Source organism: Kogia breviceps, chromosome 2, assembly GCF_026419965.1.
Source record: "Kogia breviceps isolate mKogBre1 chromosome 2, mKogBre1 haplotype 1, whole genome shotgun sequence".
NCBI lineage: Eukaryota > Metazoa > Chordata > Mammalia > Artiodactyla > Physeteridae > Kogia > Kogia breviceps.
The window spans coordinates 132,200,348-132,218,391 of NC_081311.1; the positions used below are offsets into that span (position 1 = coordinate 132,200,348).

Sequence of the window (18,044 nt, forward strand, 5' to 3'; positions counted from 1 at the left end):
CTTAGATAATGCTAATCTTAAATTTTCTATCCAGGTCAGGAAAAGCTTGTCATTATGTAAATGGGTGAGATGATTATTACAGATATTACTCCTTTTGGTCAAAGTATATAAGTAACTTATGAACTTTGGAAACTTATCGGTGGGTAATTGGGAAATTCTGGTTTATAGGCACTTTAGAGATAGAGAAAGAGGATCCAACTCAAATTGATGTCAGCATCATTTTGGCATAATTCATTCCTCCTTTCTGTCCCCTTTTTAACAACTAAAAACCAGCATCCATTTATGAACAAAAGTACGTCTGTAGAGTTGTGGGATCGAGCACCATATGTCAAGGGACCTGGAAGGAGTCTCTCCCAACTGTGCATCTGGCAAAAGGAAGACAGACCTTTGTACAGTCTACGAACCAGCAGAAGCTGGTGAACCTGTCCTGAAACCCCTTGGCGGCAGTTGAGGAAAACCTGGAGAGTGCTGACGTGGGCAGCCATCCAAGATAAGAGAGACTTCGTAGAAGTCTAGTCTTCCTGAGGGGCTATTCCAACACTCCATTGGAGTAAAAACAAAAACAAAAAATAAAACCAAATTTGGATGCTTTGGAGAGGGTGAGAGGAACCACCCAGCTCTGTCCCTCCCCCAAGGTGACACAGGGCAGGGCTGAACTAACTGGTGGCAACCTCTCTTGGGGGAGAAAAGGTGAGTGGTGAATGAGTGCCAGGCTACCCCAGCTGTGTGGGAAGCTACTGGAGAAACCCATTTCTCTCCAGCAATACCCACAGTACTGAGGGGAGGACATCCATGACTGGAGGATGAGAGGAAATGAGGAGAGAGGCAGATAAGAATGTCAAAGGGCATTAGAGAGTCCTGCTGACTGCTTTCAGGACACCAAAGGAAGCCCACCTGCGAGAATCTCCCCCATCAGAACTGCAGGCATCCTCAATGCCCCAATTACTAAACACATACCTCGCCCCACTCTTCTTCTGGCTCCTTGTGTGGGCTCCCAAGTGTGGCAAATGGAGTGTGCTCAGAAAATCAGACTGAAGTCTGTGGGCAAGGGAGAAATCACAAACTTGAGCTGTAGCGCTACTTTTTGGAAAAAAGAAATAGGTTTCCAGCATCTCACCTGGTGAGTAGTAAGAACCAGAGAAGGCATAAAAGCTTAAGAATTCTGCCACAAAAGGGAGCAAGAAGTGTGGAGTTGGTGTATCCATAGAAGGTCAGAGAAACCCCAGATATAATAGGACAAAGGATCAATGTATCTCACCTGAAGGGAACTAGTAAGGATTTGTGGGTGATTCTGCTACTTCAAATGTGAAATCAGCAATGCAGAACTCCAAAAACATGAAGAATCAAGGAAATCTGTCATCATCAAAAGTTAAGAATAATCTCCAATTACCAAACTCAAAGACATGGAATTTTGCAATTTACTCGATAAAGAATTCAAAATAACTCAATGAGCTACAAGAAAACACAGTAAGACGATTTAACAAAATCAGGAAAACAATACATGAACAAAATGATAAATTTAACAGAGATTGAAATCATGAAAAAGAACCAAACAGAAATTCTGGAGCTGAAGAATCTAATGAATGAAGTGGAAAATGCAATAGAAAGCATCTATAGAAGAGTAGCTACCATAATTTGTTAACAAACACATAATATAAAAAGACATAGCTTGTGATATTAAAAATATAAAAGTCGGGGAGTAGAAGTGTAGAGTTTTCATATGTGATTGAAGTTAAGTGGCTATAACATTAAAATGAACTGTTTTTTCCATAAGACGTTTTATGTAAGCCTCCTGGCAACCAGAAAACTAAAACTTAGAGTAGATTCACAAAAGATAAAGAAAAGGGAATCAGAGTGGAAAATCAAGAAAAGCAGTCAGAACAGAAAAAGAGACTGAGTCTTGCTTAATCCAGAATGAGTACTCTAATCTTTGTTATTAAGGAAAATGGAGAACCAGGCATCCGTGTGGCTTCTAAGGAGAGACTGAAGCTGGGGTCTAGGACTTCAGTCAAAGTCTTAGATGGGAGATCTTGGGTTTCAACATCATATGTTTGCAAAATGTTTGATTTTCCAACAGCCTTACCTAAAGCCACCAGAAAGTCTTTAGGAACTGTCAACAGAGCTACAAAAAAAGTCAGTAAAGACTAATAGATGCCTCAGAGACAAACTTCTCTGCCTAAAAGATGACCAAAATCACTGTTAAAGAAAAAGCTCTGTTCCTGCCTTAAATGATACCTATCTAGAAATAGAGACACATTTTCCCTTCAATCCTCTAGGTTTTGAGGGTTTTGACCTGCCTTAAAAGCATCAAATTGGACACCTCCCCTTGAATGGAGTGTCTCTCATGATTCTCAGTGAGGAGAGGAAACTTGAAACGCTGTTATACCTTGGCCCCTCTTCACTTTTGAAGATTCCCTCTTCGTCAGGGGGAATCTAATCTGTTGCAGTTTCTTTCAGGCAATTTGTCAACTCTGGATGTTGAATTGCCACCCGTTTGCTCTGACTTAGATATTTAAATTTCTTATCACTTTATACTTTGTGTGTGCTTTTGTATTATTAAGCAATTTTTTTGTTTAACAAGAAGAAAATGGAAAATCACTAATTTAAAATGGTAAGCAGATACAGAGGAAAACAGAAACAACAGAACTACAAAATACCTAAAAAGCAACTAATAAACGACATTAATAAGGCCTAACATATCAATAATTACTCTAAATGTAAATGGAATAAATTCACTAACCAAAAGTCACAGAGTGTTTAAAAGGATAAAAAAACAAGACCTAGCCATATGCTGCCTATAGGAGGCTCACTTCAGCTTTAAGGACATACATAGGCTCAAAATGAAAGGATGAAAAAAGATAATCCTTGCAGTGGAAACCAAAATAAAGTGGGGGTGGCTATACTTATAACAGACTTTAAGCCAATACAGTAACAATAGATAAAGAAGGTCATTATATAATAATTAAGGTGTCAATTTATCAAAAATATATAATAATCATAAAAATATAGATACTCAACAATGGAGCAGCTGAATATATTAAGCAAATACTAACATATCTGAAGGGAGAAATAGACAACAATATAATGATAGCAGGGGACTTCAATATCCTACTTTCAGCAATGGATAGATCATCTAGACAGAAAATCAAGAAGGAAATGTTAGACTTGAACTATATATTAGACTAAAAAGATCTAACAGATATGTATAGAACATCCATCCAACAGCAGCAAAATACAGATTCTTCTCAAGTGCACATAGAACATTCTCCAGGATAGGTCATATGACAGGTCACAGAATAAGTCTTAGTAGATTTAAGAAGATTGAAATCATACCAACTATCTTTTCTGATAACAATGATATGAAACTAGAAATCAACAACAAGAGCAAAGCTGGAAAGTTTACCAGCATGTGGAAACTAAACAACACACTCTTGAACAAACAATGGTTATCAGGACCTAGGGGGTGGGGAAGTTGTTATTAAAGGTTACACCTTTGCAACTAGAATATGAGTGAGTTCTGGAGATCTAATGGGCAGTATAGTGATTATAGTCAATAATACAGTATTACATACTTCAAATTGCTAGGAGACTAGATCTTAAATGTTCTCACTACAGAAAAGAAATAATTGTGTGACCTGACAGAGGAGTTAGCTAAACCTCTGGTGGTAATCATATGGCAATATATAAATGTAAATTGACATGTTCACCATAAACAAACACAATGTTATGTGTTTGTTATATCTCAATAATAAAAGAGAGAAAGAGAGTTGGCAATGCTGTCTGTATACAGCAAAGAAATGTCTCTGACACAGCAATCAGCATCAGACTGGCCGAAGATACTGGACACTGAAGGACAGGGAGATAAGAGTACAGGGTATGATAGACAAATTTAAATGCCTGCAGGTGCCAGGCAAGTAAGATATAAATAAAGTGGACTGGGGAAAGTCGCTACCTGTGTACATTATCTGATTGTGAATGTAAAACATGCACAGGTGTGTGTGTGTGTGTGTGTGTGTGTGTGTAGGGGGCACAATAGTGAGCTGAAAAGCATGTGACCATTCAGAAGAAGGCACCTGGCTCTCAGCTTCAGAAGAGATTTGTTTTGTGGGTCTAATATTTCCTGAGGACCTAATTTTTCAAGAAATGTAAGAAGTCAACATTTTAATGTAAAATACCTTGATTTTTCAATGTTGGCCAAAAACGTTAAAGCACTGTGTAACAACTTAAAACATGAAACCACGGCTGGGCATCAGATTTGGCTTATGGGCTACCAGCTTAGGAAGCTGGGGTATTTGGAAGGAGTGGGAACACAAATAAGAGAGAAAACAGGCCATGGTGAAGAAGGTTGAAATTTTTATTCAGTCTATCTTTTATATATTGAAAGCTGAGCATTTTTATGACAAAAGTTTTAAGAAAGTTCTCTTTCAGTTTCACAACTGTGGCTACCAGTCCTTCCCTTATCCTATTATTATAATGCAGATATGTTGTGATTGGAGTAATTTATATATACAACCTATATCATAGAACAACAATTTCATTGCTAAGTATAAGCAGGTTAGGGTACTTCATCCAAAATAAGAAGAAAATAAGAGAATTCTGCATTTTTTTATTGTAAAGCTGACATTTTAGCACTATTTTGACAATGCTTTATTTATTTATGATCTTTTGGTTACACAATATTAAAAGGAAATTTATTTATTGGCATGCAAAGCAATATGGCTTTAGAATATACCTCTTAAATTTACAGAACTTAAAATTTCAAACATCCCACATGTCTGGCAGGTGATATTGTGAAGATGATCTTGAGTAATGACACACTTACTTCCTGGAGATTAAAAAAAGAGAAAATGACTTAAAATAGTATAACATACAGATAATTATAGTTAACTTATCCAGGAAATATTTCAATGATTTATTTTGATCAAAGTTATTTATGTCTTTTCATCTTATATATCCCTTTGTCTTTTGGACTTTTCAAATATTTACATTTGAAATTGGCTTATCCTAAAGTGTCCCTATCAGGAAATATAAAGTGTATGAATAATTATTAAAAAGGCAATTACAACCTACCAAGATAAGTGGTTAATTTTGGCATTCAAATTTTTACTGCTATGCTTATTACATTAAGTATTTAATACCATATATACTGGTATTATACTTTGTGCTAAAATTTCAACATACATAGCAATTTGCAATGTGTTCCGAATGCCTTGTCCCTTATTGACACTCAGGAAATGTGTTTGGAATAAATGAGTGAATGGATAAAATTGTAATGACAGAAAACAAATATAATAATGTACTCTTGAATGATTCATAATTTTGATTATATACCAATAAAGACTCTCTCCCCACATAGGAACAAACTGTAGCAGTATGATAATATTTACGACAGTGTTGATTGTTTTCAGAACGAACTAAAATAAATCACCTGTCAGTAATTTTTGTCTGAAGTAACCAGTTTATAAAGTCTCGAGTGGCAAGATTATCGAGAACTGTGTTCATCTCATCAGAGAAAGAGCCATCAGCGTGTCTGCGGCGGAGTTCTTCAACGATGGTGACTTCTGGGAAACTGAGAAAAAGAGAGGTAAAATCAGTACTTGGTTAAGCGTTTCAAATAAATGCTTATTGGTTGCCTATCACTGGTAACGTGTAAGCATCGCTGAGAAAACCATATGTTTCTACTTACAGAGGACCTATCACGAAAAGTCTCATAGAAACTTGCATATCAGAAAGGGAATTAGGTAGAATAGCGCAGAGCTGGGACCTGAAACTAAGGCCTTTTCCATATTCCAGCTGCTTCAAAGATTTTAGTGTATTGCCAACACAGAAGTTATTATTGAGACTATTAATTTGTTTATAATTCATAAAAATATATTCTAGCCTGTAAAACTAGTGATTATCAAAACAGCCTTGCCAAGTACAGTATTAAGGGATTATACCTTAGTCTGTATCAGATTTTCTCTTCGATTGATTTATTTAGCAGAATTTTTGGTATCCCTTTAAAACACTATAAAATAGTCTCAAGTGTAAGTGACAATTTTCCCACTGATTTTGTAAATTTGATTGTGTGACTATTTTCCCATTGATTTTGTAAATTCGATTGTTAATGTTTTAAAAATCAGCAACAATACTAGTCCCCTTTTGCCTCGAGAGCTCTTTAAAGTCTCACTAAAAATAAAAACAGAGTGGAACATGAATTTCCTGCTTCTCATAATTCAAATGTCAATCAAAATTGTCACAAGAAAACGGGATGGTTCAGGGGTCTGACTGGCTGTGTTAAGATCCAAAAAAGTACCTAAAGGTCTTAGGCGTATTTTCAGCTGTGATAATTTAATGGTTATCTTTATGACAGTCCCATAAAAAATGGGCATATTGTTAAATATATGGATGTTGCCACATATCTGTATTTTGAATGTCATTTCATTAAACGTCTTAAGTTAATTCTTTTCAGTCTTTATCACATTTTTACCTCCATATTTACTAACACAATACTTACTAACACATGAATTATGTAAATATTTAAAGTGAAACTAAGTTTTCTGCATTATTTCTTCTTTTCCCTTATCCCTAGTTTTCCTGGACAGTTCTAGTTTAAGCTTATTTTCCTGGTGTAGTTATCAAAAGCACTCCGTTTATTCTCAAAAGTGTCCTGGATTGGCAAATTAATACCCTAATTATAATACAACTATAATGAGGGATAAAAGTAACCTGTTTGACTCTATTAATACTTGCTAACAGAGATAAAACAGATGAGACTTTTGTAAATTGTCTCCCACCAACAGGAGTTATTTCTTTACTCTGTGAGACTATACTAATGGCTTCTATAATGCAGATCCATATATAGATAACCGTACTCTAAGTTTTTCACATCAAGCAAAAAAAACAAAAATAAAAAGAAGAAAAAAGAAAAGTTAAGTAAGAATGTACAGACTTACTCTCGCCTTCCTCGGCCTTTCACCAACCAAGCAATGAATTCCTTGGCAGCTTGGCCTTCCAGATAAGAACTTACATCACTGGTAAAGGTCCCTTCAGCATGCCTCTCAAATTCATCATGACGTTTGGCAATGTTATTCCTGAAAGAAATGTGAAAGTTAAATTGAAGCTCTGTCTCTTTAGCAATATGGTTCTCACCTATAAGCAAGCAGTGGTAGCTTTGGGTTCGGGATTCTGTGTGGCTTTGAGAGACGAGGGTGGGTAGAGGACTTGTCTGGAAGCTACGTTAATTATCTGGAGTGAAGGTTGATGGGGGGGCTAATAAAAATTATGGAGGGCTAAGCTCCCTCACTCCACCTAGTGACCCATTTTCACCTGCTCTGCTTATCTGTGCTGTTAACTATTAAAGCAGCATTTTCTTCAGTCTCAATGTATGGGGGATATCCACTGTGCTATGCTACCTGCAAACAAAGAAGCAGCTTGTCATTAGTACATATGGGGTCAGAGTTAGTTAACTGAATCAAGGGAAAGCAAAGGAGCATCTCAAAATGTCATCAAAAGACCACAAGATATTGGATTAAAGGAAATGTGTGATGGGCTAGCAGTGAGGAAAGATAAGAAGATGACCCCATATCACCCTCAAATGTGTACAGAGTGCGCTGTGGAGGTGGTTGACCAGATAGATGGTCAGTTGCTCCATCATATATTAGCCCTGGAAGGTTTCATCTTAAACACAACAGAAACTGCCTGGGAGCTAGGATTGTTTTATATTAGTTTACCAAGTCATGGCATTCTCTTTCTAGAAATGAACATAGTTTACATTTTTCAAATATGTGATTTCTCCCATTTCACCAATGGCCCCATCTGTAATCCTTAATGAGGACTCCTCTCAGTGTCTTCTCTGACCATGACCGCCATCTTTCCTGTACTCTCCAGTTTAAGGATTTTTGGTCAACAGCTCTCTTTTATTCTTCCTGCTGGCTCGTCTCTCTCTGTCCCCCTTCTCCATTCTATCCAGACAAATTTATTCCCTTTTCCTGATTTTTAGATTCCTTCAACTACTTTGTGTGCATAACTTCCTTCCCCTTGTGGGTCACCCTCCAAAGAAATTGTGAAGTTCCACCATCCCTGTGAAACTCTTGTGGCTGATTTCATCCAGTAGCCTGGATGCAGCAAAAAAAAAAAAAAAAAAAAAAACTGTCAAAGGAAATCCAGCATTAAGATGTATGCCTTGTGATAGGCTTGTGTTCTTATATACCTTCTTCTCTCTTTATGCTGTGCAGCTAGACTGTAATTTTAAATGTATCTCTTGGATTGTATTCTACAAGAAAAACACTGCATCTGTTTCCATTCCTTACCATGACTAACTTGGCTAGAGGATACTTTGTGATCATAGTCATGAGTTTGAATCCTACAAGGGAATGTTGAATTTGCTCTTATCTTTTGGTCAGGGTTTAGATATCTAATCTTGCACATCCACAAAAGTCAGCTTTCAATTTTAAAGGAAAATGGGCATGAAGTCAATATTGCTAAGACCACAGTTGGGAAAATTTAAATTCTATGTCCCATTGGAGGGTGGGTAAGAGTTTTGGAGAGATGAGGGGTGGGACATTCAGAGGCACATTATGAAGGATAGCCAACCTTGATATCACCAACCTTGAAAATCATCAAAATTGAAAGAGCTTATGGGCACTATTTGATATGCACGACAATTTAAGAAAGTGAGGAGGAATTTTAGACATATTTAAGTAATACATTTGTGTTCAAATTTCTGATCAGGTTCAGACTCTTACTTATTCCTCTTGGTGTTCATCAACCACTGCACAAAATCCTGGGCACGCCTGGAGTCCAGATACTTGCTGTAGTCACTGGTGAACGTGCCCTGCGAGTGGCGCTTGTCTTCATTCATCTGATCTGGATCATTGAGCGGGTCGGTCTGGGGAGCTGGGAATGATCTGTGAAGAAGAGTGACTGGTGCAATTAAATCTCTCCTCAAGAGTAGCTTCACTTGAGAAGCAGCTTCTCTACAAAATACAGAACCACATGAAGTTGGAAGGCAGGTTCCTTGAGTATTTCAGTTGGCAGTTCAGAAAGACCTTAATTTGCCTTGGGAATCCCATGGTTTTACCAGAGTTGAATAAACTCCGATTTGGAATTCTAGCAATTGATTTTTCAACTGGCTTCTTTTTTCTGAAATACGATTAAATAAATCTTTTTTTAACAATTTCATCTACACGTAATTATGTTAATAATGCCAGAAGAGAGCAACGCCTTGAATATTTTAAAAGAATGAAGAATACCAAACCGTTTTTTGGGAGGCAGCAGATTTATGTTCCGAATTCTGTTTTGCATATATTAATATAAAAAAGTAGCTCCATAACCTGGCTATGTGGTAGCTAATGGTGAAGGAAAGACAATTAAAAATTCGAAGAAAGACAAGAAAAAGCCCACTTGCTAATTTGAAACTGTGTAGTGGATAATCCACATGCCAGTAATCAACAGTTGGTTGGCACGGCTATGTGGGGAAATATTCAATATGATTAAAACTCAAAAATAGAAATGAGATACTATTTTTACCTATCAAATTAGCAAGAATTAAATACCGAGGAGGATATTATGAGAGGAGTATTTCTATAATGCTGATGGGAGTGTGCATGTGTATGACTTTTCTGGAAAGCAAGTTGGCAAGATAAAAAATTTAAACTCATTCAGAGCCTTTGACATGATTATTTTACTACTAGAAATAAATCCTCAGAAAAATAGTACGAAATGTAGGAAGAAATGTTATTTGCAGCATTCTTTGTGGGAAAATTTGAAGAACCCTTATGTATTCAATAGAGCAGGAGTAGCTAAATAAATATTGTATATTTAGAAGGTGAAATAGTATGTAGCCATTAAATACCATACACTTGATAGATATTTGTAATGATATAATAAAAATAAGCTAACAATACAATGCTAAGAGACAGAACGTAATACAAAGCTGTAACTGATTGCAATATATTTATACACAGTACATGCATATTTTCTATAATGAACATGTATGACTTTTACAATTAGTAAGAAACAGTGTTATTTTTTAGAAAAGAATAAAAGAGGAAAAGTTGGTGTGAAAAATTAAAATGACCTACTCTGCAGTGTGAGTAATGAATGAACGGGGAGTATTAGCTGAAGATTTCAAAGAGCTATAATTTCCCATGTAACATATTTTTCAACATTGCCCACCCCTTAGGTTATGAAACAACATACTCTGATCTGTACTCTAGAAAAGGCTTTATCACAATGATACTTTTAAACATTTGAAAATTGTGCAGAGTATTTACTCCAAATTCCTGAGACCTATTTACTAATCACAGTTATCTCGGGCTGTATTCTAACCATAGTGCTATGTTAGTTCAAGTCTTAAGATTTAATACCTGGATTTCTCCTCTGTGTCCTGAAGGGAACGTTGCCAGCTGCCTTGGACCAGCATTACAAGCAATCCAGCCACAAAGTAAATGCTTTTCATTTTTGCTGCCTGTTGGAACACAGAGTCGAGGGAAAGATAGAGACCCTCAAACATATTTAAACCAGTCAGACTAAATTAGCTTAAATTTGACTAAGTAAATATTATACATAGAACAAAAAGCTAGTCATCAATTTTATTCCGATTATATTTCGAGTAATTTCAAATATTAGATTATATTTTTCCTGCAGTTTTTTTTTTTTTGGTGGCTAAAAAGAATACAAAAGATATGTAGCACTATGAAGCTTTTTCATTAGTGTAGGACACTTCTGTTAATGATTAGAAGGCTCATTTCCAGACTTGAAATTAAAAATGTCCATGATAAACATTGAAAATACCCACTGTAGATGATATGCTACATATGGTTAGCCTGAATGGCGCCTTATCCGTAATGCCACCCTCTTCACTATCAGTCTGGCTTTCAATTAATAGTCCTTCACTTCCAAGCATTTACATTATACTGCATTTCAACCATCTTAAAGCAGCCTCAGGCTACAACTTGGCATACCAGCTGTCGGTTCAGATGTATTATTCATTTATATTTTAAATAGTGTAACTTGGTCTAGACTTTGTAATTATAAAGCGGCCAACAGATTTGAGGTATTTTAGGGTGCTTTGACCTGTTCTAAATTAAAGGGAAAAAAATCATTTTAAAGACAAGCAATTTGCAACAAGAACTAATGCTTCTGGCAACTTGAACAATCACAACTAAGAAACTAAGAGATCACTGTCATAAAGAAAATTAATGCTTGCTTCTGAAGTCTTGGAAGTCCCCTGGTTGTTTTATAATTGGACTGAGTCCAGGACATGTCATTCACTGCTAGTGACACCCTAGACCAGGTTGTAGAATACCTCGCATCACAAGCAGATGCCTCATGAAGCCATGGGATGCCAAGGACATCATGATGCAGTGTGGATGGACAGGGTGGGACCAACATGAATGTGGCCAGAATGTCCCCACAGGACAAGCACCCCTATTTTCTGAATGAAAACCTCAAGTCCAGTGTTTGTCATGAACTTCCCTCTGCTACTTTCAACCGACCGTGTTTACTTTGAGAAGTGGGGGTTTCAGTCCAAGTTTGATCATGCTTATCCATAAACTATTTGAATGAGTATTTTTAGCAAATGGCATTTGGTTTGAAATAAGTATTTTATAAATATTATCATTTTAAACTATCAGTCTTTTCTTTAACATCTTAGCCATACTTACTATTGGTCTTTGGCACTAAAATATGGAGACTGTAATACCTGTGCGATATTTTTTTCCCTTTGAAATATTAACGCTTTTTAGATTAAGAGGTCAGTTAGACAAAGCCACACAATAGGCATTACATAATCATCCTTCTTCATTCATCAACATTCAATTACTAATATGGCATTTTTCTGCGCTTCAGTTTATCTTGTTGGCAAACTTTGGAAACCTTGACAAATATATAGGCAGGGACTTCTGATTATAATTTTTAATGCTAAATTTATGCTTTCAGAAACTTAAAAATTAAAGCAAGAATTTCTCTTTAGGATTACATCACTGTTGGAAAGTCAATTGAGAACTGTAATTCCTTCCACACAATGTCCCTAACGGTTTTACAGTATCTTCTATGATGTCCTCTGGAGGCAGATATGGAGCAGGTGGTTTTCTGCCCCTGAGAGGAGTTGGTAGAAGAAACAACCATACAGAAGAGAATGTTCGAAGTCCTCTCCAGGCAGCAGAATGAGCTCTACTGAAAGAAGTAACTGATTTTTTAAATTGTATTTATTCATTGTGTAAAAATCAACAGAACTGTGAAAAATTTAAGAATAAGGTTGTTTGAACACCACGACTTGAGAAAGAAAATATTTGCGTTATTTTGGTATCAAAATCTTGTTCAATAAGAGAAAACTTTCCAATTACTTCCCATCCTTGCTTTAGACAGCCTACAGAAAGAATCTGCAGTTTTTTAAGAACCTTACATTTCCACTCAAATTTAAAAGGAGATATGGTACCAATAGTATTTCCTGAATAGAAAGTCTTTTAGAAAGATTAATCTTTGACCTAGACAAGGTGACATACAGTATATCCCTAAATATATTGGTGCTTTAGGCCAAATACTTTTAAAACTGGCTAGATCACTTCCTCTCACAGGTGTTAATTAGTATGTGTGGAAAAGAAACCTTACCACGTAATCATTTACCCATTGAGGATCTTCATAGAAGTGTTCTTTGTCCTTAAGAGCTTAAGTAGGTACTTTAGAACATCTGATTATTTTTTCTAATGGTATTTACTATAATTTCATTTTGAAATGTAAACATTTTAGATATTTTATTTACTACTCTTGGTCCTCAATACATAGTAAGTAATTATTAATCTATGCTTTTACTCAGCTCCATCTACAGAATTCCCAGTAATCGATGACATTTGTTCTCTGCACAAAATATGCTATGTCTTATTTACAAAGAGCTGATTTCATGGACTTTGATTTTTTGATAGCCTTATCAGCCTTATTTGAATATTTGAATGATGATGTTGATTCTGCTCTTTTGGAAAACCATACGTTTTCATTGGTAAGGAGCAATTGCTGTTATACCCCCCTAATGGACACATTTCTGCTGAATTTAAAAGGCTCCTTCTGTTCACAATAGTATACACATTTATCAAATCCAAAGAAAAAGATTTGTTTTTCAAAATGTTACCACTTATTTTTAAAAGGCAGTTCTCATAACAGTTAAATCTTGTAGTAAGTGCCTTGATTTGAATCTTTGGTTTTCTTTCTATTTTGTATCTTTGCATTGAATTATTTCTTCAACTCACTTTGCAGCTACAGTATGTTGAAGTTTATGTAAATGCGTTTTATATCACTTTTTCATCTCAACTCTGCCCTGTGTATTATAGTCATAAAGTATAAGATGAAAAAAACAGCACTATAATTCATAATACTTTGCCCCCTTATGAAAACTGTACCCCAAACAGGATTTTCAGTCTTACAATCTGTCAGTATTAATCTTACCTTCTGACACCAGGAGGTGGAACAGAGCAGGTAAAGAGAGAGCGAGCCCTCTTTTGGAGACTGGTGTGCCGTGTCCTGAGCTCTGTTGTTCTGCACCAAAGCGCACTGCTTTTATATCCTCTCCAGTGTTGTTTAGCCTCACAGATATTATGCTGACAATATAAATTTTTCATCTGTGAATAATGGGTTTTTGTTACAAACAATTTCACTCGCTCACTCACTTTGCTCATCTGCATTCTACGTTTATATTGGGTGGAAAGTCAGAGACCAGGAAACTTTTTATTTACTCTTGTCTTTTTTTTTCTTTTGCTGAGAATGATGGAGAGGGCAGCTTGGAGATTCACCTTTCACTCTTCATCAGGCATGAAAATCATTTAAGTACTCTAAAGTGAATTTTTATGCTGCAGACAAAAGAACGTGAAATTACATAGTCCGTGGCCAACCCACTTTGAGCATAGCCTTATTCGAGGGTTTTATAAGCCCCTCTTTGATATTTCGTTACAATGAATTTATCTTAGTATAATAATCTATTCATCCTTTCATCTACCCAAATAATAAATCACTCACTCAAAACATACTTATTAAGAATCTTCTCATCTACACTATATGAAATTAATTTGTATTAATCACTGTATTTCTTACTGTATTATTTTGGTGGGGAAGTTTAAAGAATATCAGTTAAGACCTAATGTGTCCTGTTGTTAAAAATGGGATTCAGGAAGAAAGGATAAAGTAAAGTGAGGATTAAACATCCAAGATAGGTGATGCTAATAAGACAGGGTCTAGTATTTCCTTTTCCTTCGAATAGATATTTAAAGGCTAACTCTGCTGATAAGAGAGTTGGACACTAATTTACAAAAGAATGAGTTACTATGTATCCTGTCATATTTACTGAGCTTTGTGATCTGCCACTTAGGACTTCAGTGACCTATGGGATTTAGCAGATATGAGTCTGGTCACCTTAGAGAAAGAGAAAAATGGGAAATGATCCGGACAGACAGCACGAGGACAGTGTTGGTGTAATTAGATTTTAGTTTGGCTGCTATAAACAAGCTGTGAGGCCTCAGTCAAATCACGTACTCTCTTTATGCCTCAGCTTCCTGTATGGAAATGAGAATGTTGGTTAAATGACTCTTCTAAAATAAAAATTTGTTTTCATTTGACCAAATCATTGCAACATGTGTTAACTAGATTCCAATATTCTAATATAATCAACTGCATGGTGAAACTTGTACAGAAGTAAATCATTGAGATAACTGTAGAAACATTCCCAATGAATTTAAATTGTTCACTTTGTGGATTGGACCCACTGTTGGTTATAGAGCTATTTAAAGGCCATAGAGATCAGTTCTCTGTGAAACTGGGGGACCTCAGGAAGAAGTATTTGTGCTGGTGATTACTGATGGTATATCATTAATGTTAGCCGTGCTATTCAAAGTGTGGTCCAAGGACCAGCACCACTTGGGAGTTTGCCAGAAATGCAGACTCTCAGGCCCAAGCCCAGACTTAGTAAGTAATTTGCATTTTACCAAGATTCCCAGGCAATTCATATACATATTAAAGTTTGAGAAGCACAACCGTGTAAAATACATATCTCATTTTCCTCACCTTCTCCCCGCGCTTGCTCGTGTTTTGACCTGAGGCCGGCTTTCACCAGCAGAGGGGGTGAAAGAGCAGAGAACTGTAGCACACCTCAGGGCTGTCTGGATTCACACACATGCTGTAATGATTTGAAAGTGTGGATTAGTTAACTATATGATCAAATTGTTCTTTCCTCTGGCCTCAGTCCTCATGAGTATATTGGCTATATTTTTATTAAATTGTTTGGCATTCAGTTCTATTTTTTTCCCCTTTGCTTATTTGAGTAGATAGGCAAAGTTTCTTCCCCTCTTTCTCTGCCTCTGTCAGTCTGTCTGTCTCTCTTTCCTTTGCAGATGCTACTTGTTTGTGGGAGCAGCCTGAAGAAGGGGGCTCTGCAATGACGTATATAAGTGCGTTAACATGGCACCTGGAATCTCAGTAAATGCCCTCTCCCAATATACCACGGAAAAACTTCTTTTTTCCCCTCCACTCCACTTGCTTTCTATTATCTCAGAAGTGACTATCTCGAGTTTTTTCAGGAAATTTCCTCTAGCGTCATCTCCAGCCCAAGAACACTGATTCTTGGGGGTCCCCAATACCATTAATGCTAAGCGTTCTGAGAGTACAGAAGCACTAAGAGTGCCACTGAATAAGGCACTGCTCTCCTCCCTTGGAAGGGGAAATCAGGCTCCCTAACAGACACTGTGTGGTCAGAAATTAAGACAAACAACAAGTGCAACTTGGACTAGTGGATCTTCTTGCAATGACTGTCCCAACATCAACATCCACTTGGCCTTCAGTTCCCATCATCGGAGTTATTCAGTTATTTAGACGTGAGGCAGGGAAAGTGGTGGCTCTGCATTTATATAACTAGTATTAAAAAGCTTGTCTGGGAGCAGGGAATTTCTGGGAGAAGTCATCTAGAGTTCTCCCATCAGGCTGTGTGGTGGCACCTGAGGTATGGCCACGTGATAGCTGTGATATGCCTTCCTGAAAGGTCAATTGACTTGATAAAGGTAATCTAAAGCATGACTATTAGATGGAGTGGAGTGCAAAAATGTAATCAAATTTTAAGGTAAAATAAGTTCCTACTCAAAACTCTCTTACTTTCTTTACAGGGCTGCATGCTTGGCTTAATGTTCTACTCTCACCATCTTGAAATTCTTAATAATTTTTGAACAAGGACTCCACATTTTTGTTTTTTACTTGGCCACGCAAATTAAGTAGCAGATTCTGCTTAGGACCTCACCTCACAAAATCATAGGGTGCGGGGGTTTTGCACATTTATTTTCCTCAGCTGTTGAGGAAACTTGAGTTGAAATGCTTGAGAATGACAAAGATCCAGGTTCACAGTGCACTCTGGTAGCAAGACTATGGTCGAGGAGAGCGCTCATGCATTGCTGATGGGATTACAACATGTCACAACACGTTTGGGGCACAATTTGGCAACATAAACAAAATTACAAATACCTATCACCCTTGGCCTAGTAAGGCTAAAGCACCATTCTGGAAATTTATCCCATCTATATTCCTACATATATATGTAATGATGTAGGTAAAAGTTTCTTCATTGCAGCCTATGTATCGTAGTAACAGGTTGGAACCAATCCAAGGGGCCATGGATAGAGCAGTTTTTATAAAAAGAATGAGGAACCTATTTATTCGCCAATATGGAAAGTCTCTAAGATATGTTGTTAGGTGAAAATAAGAAGGTGTATTATGGATATATAGTAGGTTACCTTTTGTGTTAGAAGAGGGAAGGGGACAAATGTATGTTTATTTACTCATCACTGTTTAAAAAAATTGGAAGAATGCACAAGAGATTAATAAAAGTGCTTACCTGTAGGAGGCAGTATGGAGCAGTGGACCAGACAGGAACAGAGTACAAATACTTCTTAATATATATTTGTTATGCCGTCTGGAATTTTTTACCATTTCATTTAATCATTTATTCAAAATGCTTAAAAATGCAATTTTAAAAGGATGAAATCTTAAGCTTTAAAGCTAACTGTACAGCTACACTTTGACCTAGTAATTCCACTTCTAGGTGTTTTACCCAAAACAAATGAAAACGTATATCCACGAAAAGACATGTATAAAAATATTCACAACAGCTTTATTTACAACAACTAAAAACTGGGAAGAACAAATCCATCAACAAAAGAAAAAATAGACAAATTGTGGTATGGAATTCATATAATGGAATCCTACTGAACAATAACAGATATTGGCAGCAATATGGATGAATTTCACAGATATATGATGCTGAGTGAAAGAACGTGGACACAAAAAACTGCATACAGTATGAATCCATTCACAGAAGTTGCAGAAGCAAAACTAAGGTTAAATAAAACGCAGAACTGTGGTTGTCCCTTGGAAGATGAGGATAGTCTTGGGGTAACTTTCTGGGAAGGTGGAAATATTCCGTATCGTGAAAGGGGTGTGTTTTACCAACGCATGTCCAGTTGTCAAAATAGTGCAGCTAAGATTTGTGATTTCAATTTATGTAAATTTTAACTAAAAGAAAAAAATAGTAAAATTAAAAGTGGTATGGAGAAGCGTGGCAGAATATTGATAATCGTTGAAATTGACTGATGAGTTATTACAATGAGGTTTTATTATGTGATTCTACTTACTTTAGACACGTTTGAAATTTTCCAAACTAAAAAGTTAAATTAAAACTATAATGAAATAAATGTGTGGGTGAGCCATTAGCACCAATTAATCAGTTACTCTGGAAGCTAAAGAGTTTGACCCTTCAGTTACCAAGGGTGAGCTAGGTAATGTAAATAAAGTTCAGAGACACATGGGGGCAACAAAGCTTGGAGGTAAATTGCTAGCACAGGGCCAGGCCTGGGTAATGGAAAAAAAACTTCAAGAAGGCAGGGTGTGAGAACCACTGTTCAGAGGTAGTGGAATAGTGATCACAGCTCCTTCTCAATCATTTTCAAGGCCTGTCCCTAGGGTATGCCTCCGCCCTCATGTAAGACTTACATAATGACCACTAACACTTTCCCGATGAGTTTGAGGTCCATTTTGGT

At 36.6% G+C, this 18,044-nt stretch overlaps 1 protein-coding gene and 1 pseudogene across 1 annotated transcript; one reads left to right on the plus strand and one right to left on the minus strand.

Annotated features, from left to right (window-relative positions):
- The first annotated feature begins 1,914 nt into the window (after window positions 1-1,914).
- On the plus strand, window positions 1,915-2,516 carry LOC131750475 (securin-like; annotated as a pseudogene).
- Window positions 2,517-5,424: 2,908 nt separating this feature from the next.
- GCG (glucagon) lies at window positions 5,425-13,486 on the minus strand. The gene is made up of 5 exons (XM_059052642.2): window positions 13,423-13,486; window positions 10,350-10,450; window positions 8,727-8,888; window positions 6,936-7,073; window positions 5,425-5,569 (listed from the first exon to the last, which is right to left on the minus strand). Exons 2-5 carry the CDS (start codon window positions 10,439-10,441, stop codon window positions 5,425-5,427), a joined length of 537 nt encoding a protein of 178 aa, XP_058908625.1. The 5' UTR covers window positions 10,442-10,450; window positions 13,423-13,486.
- Between the last annotated feature and the right edge of the window lie 4,558 nt (window positions 13,487-18,044).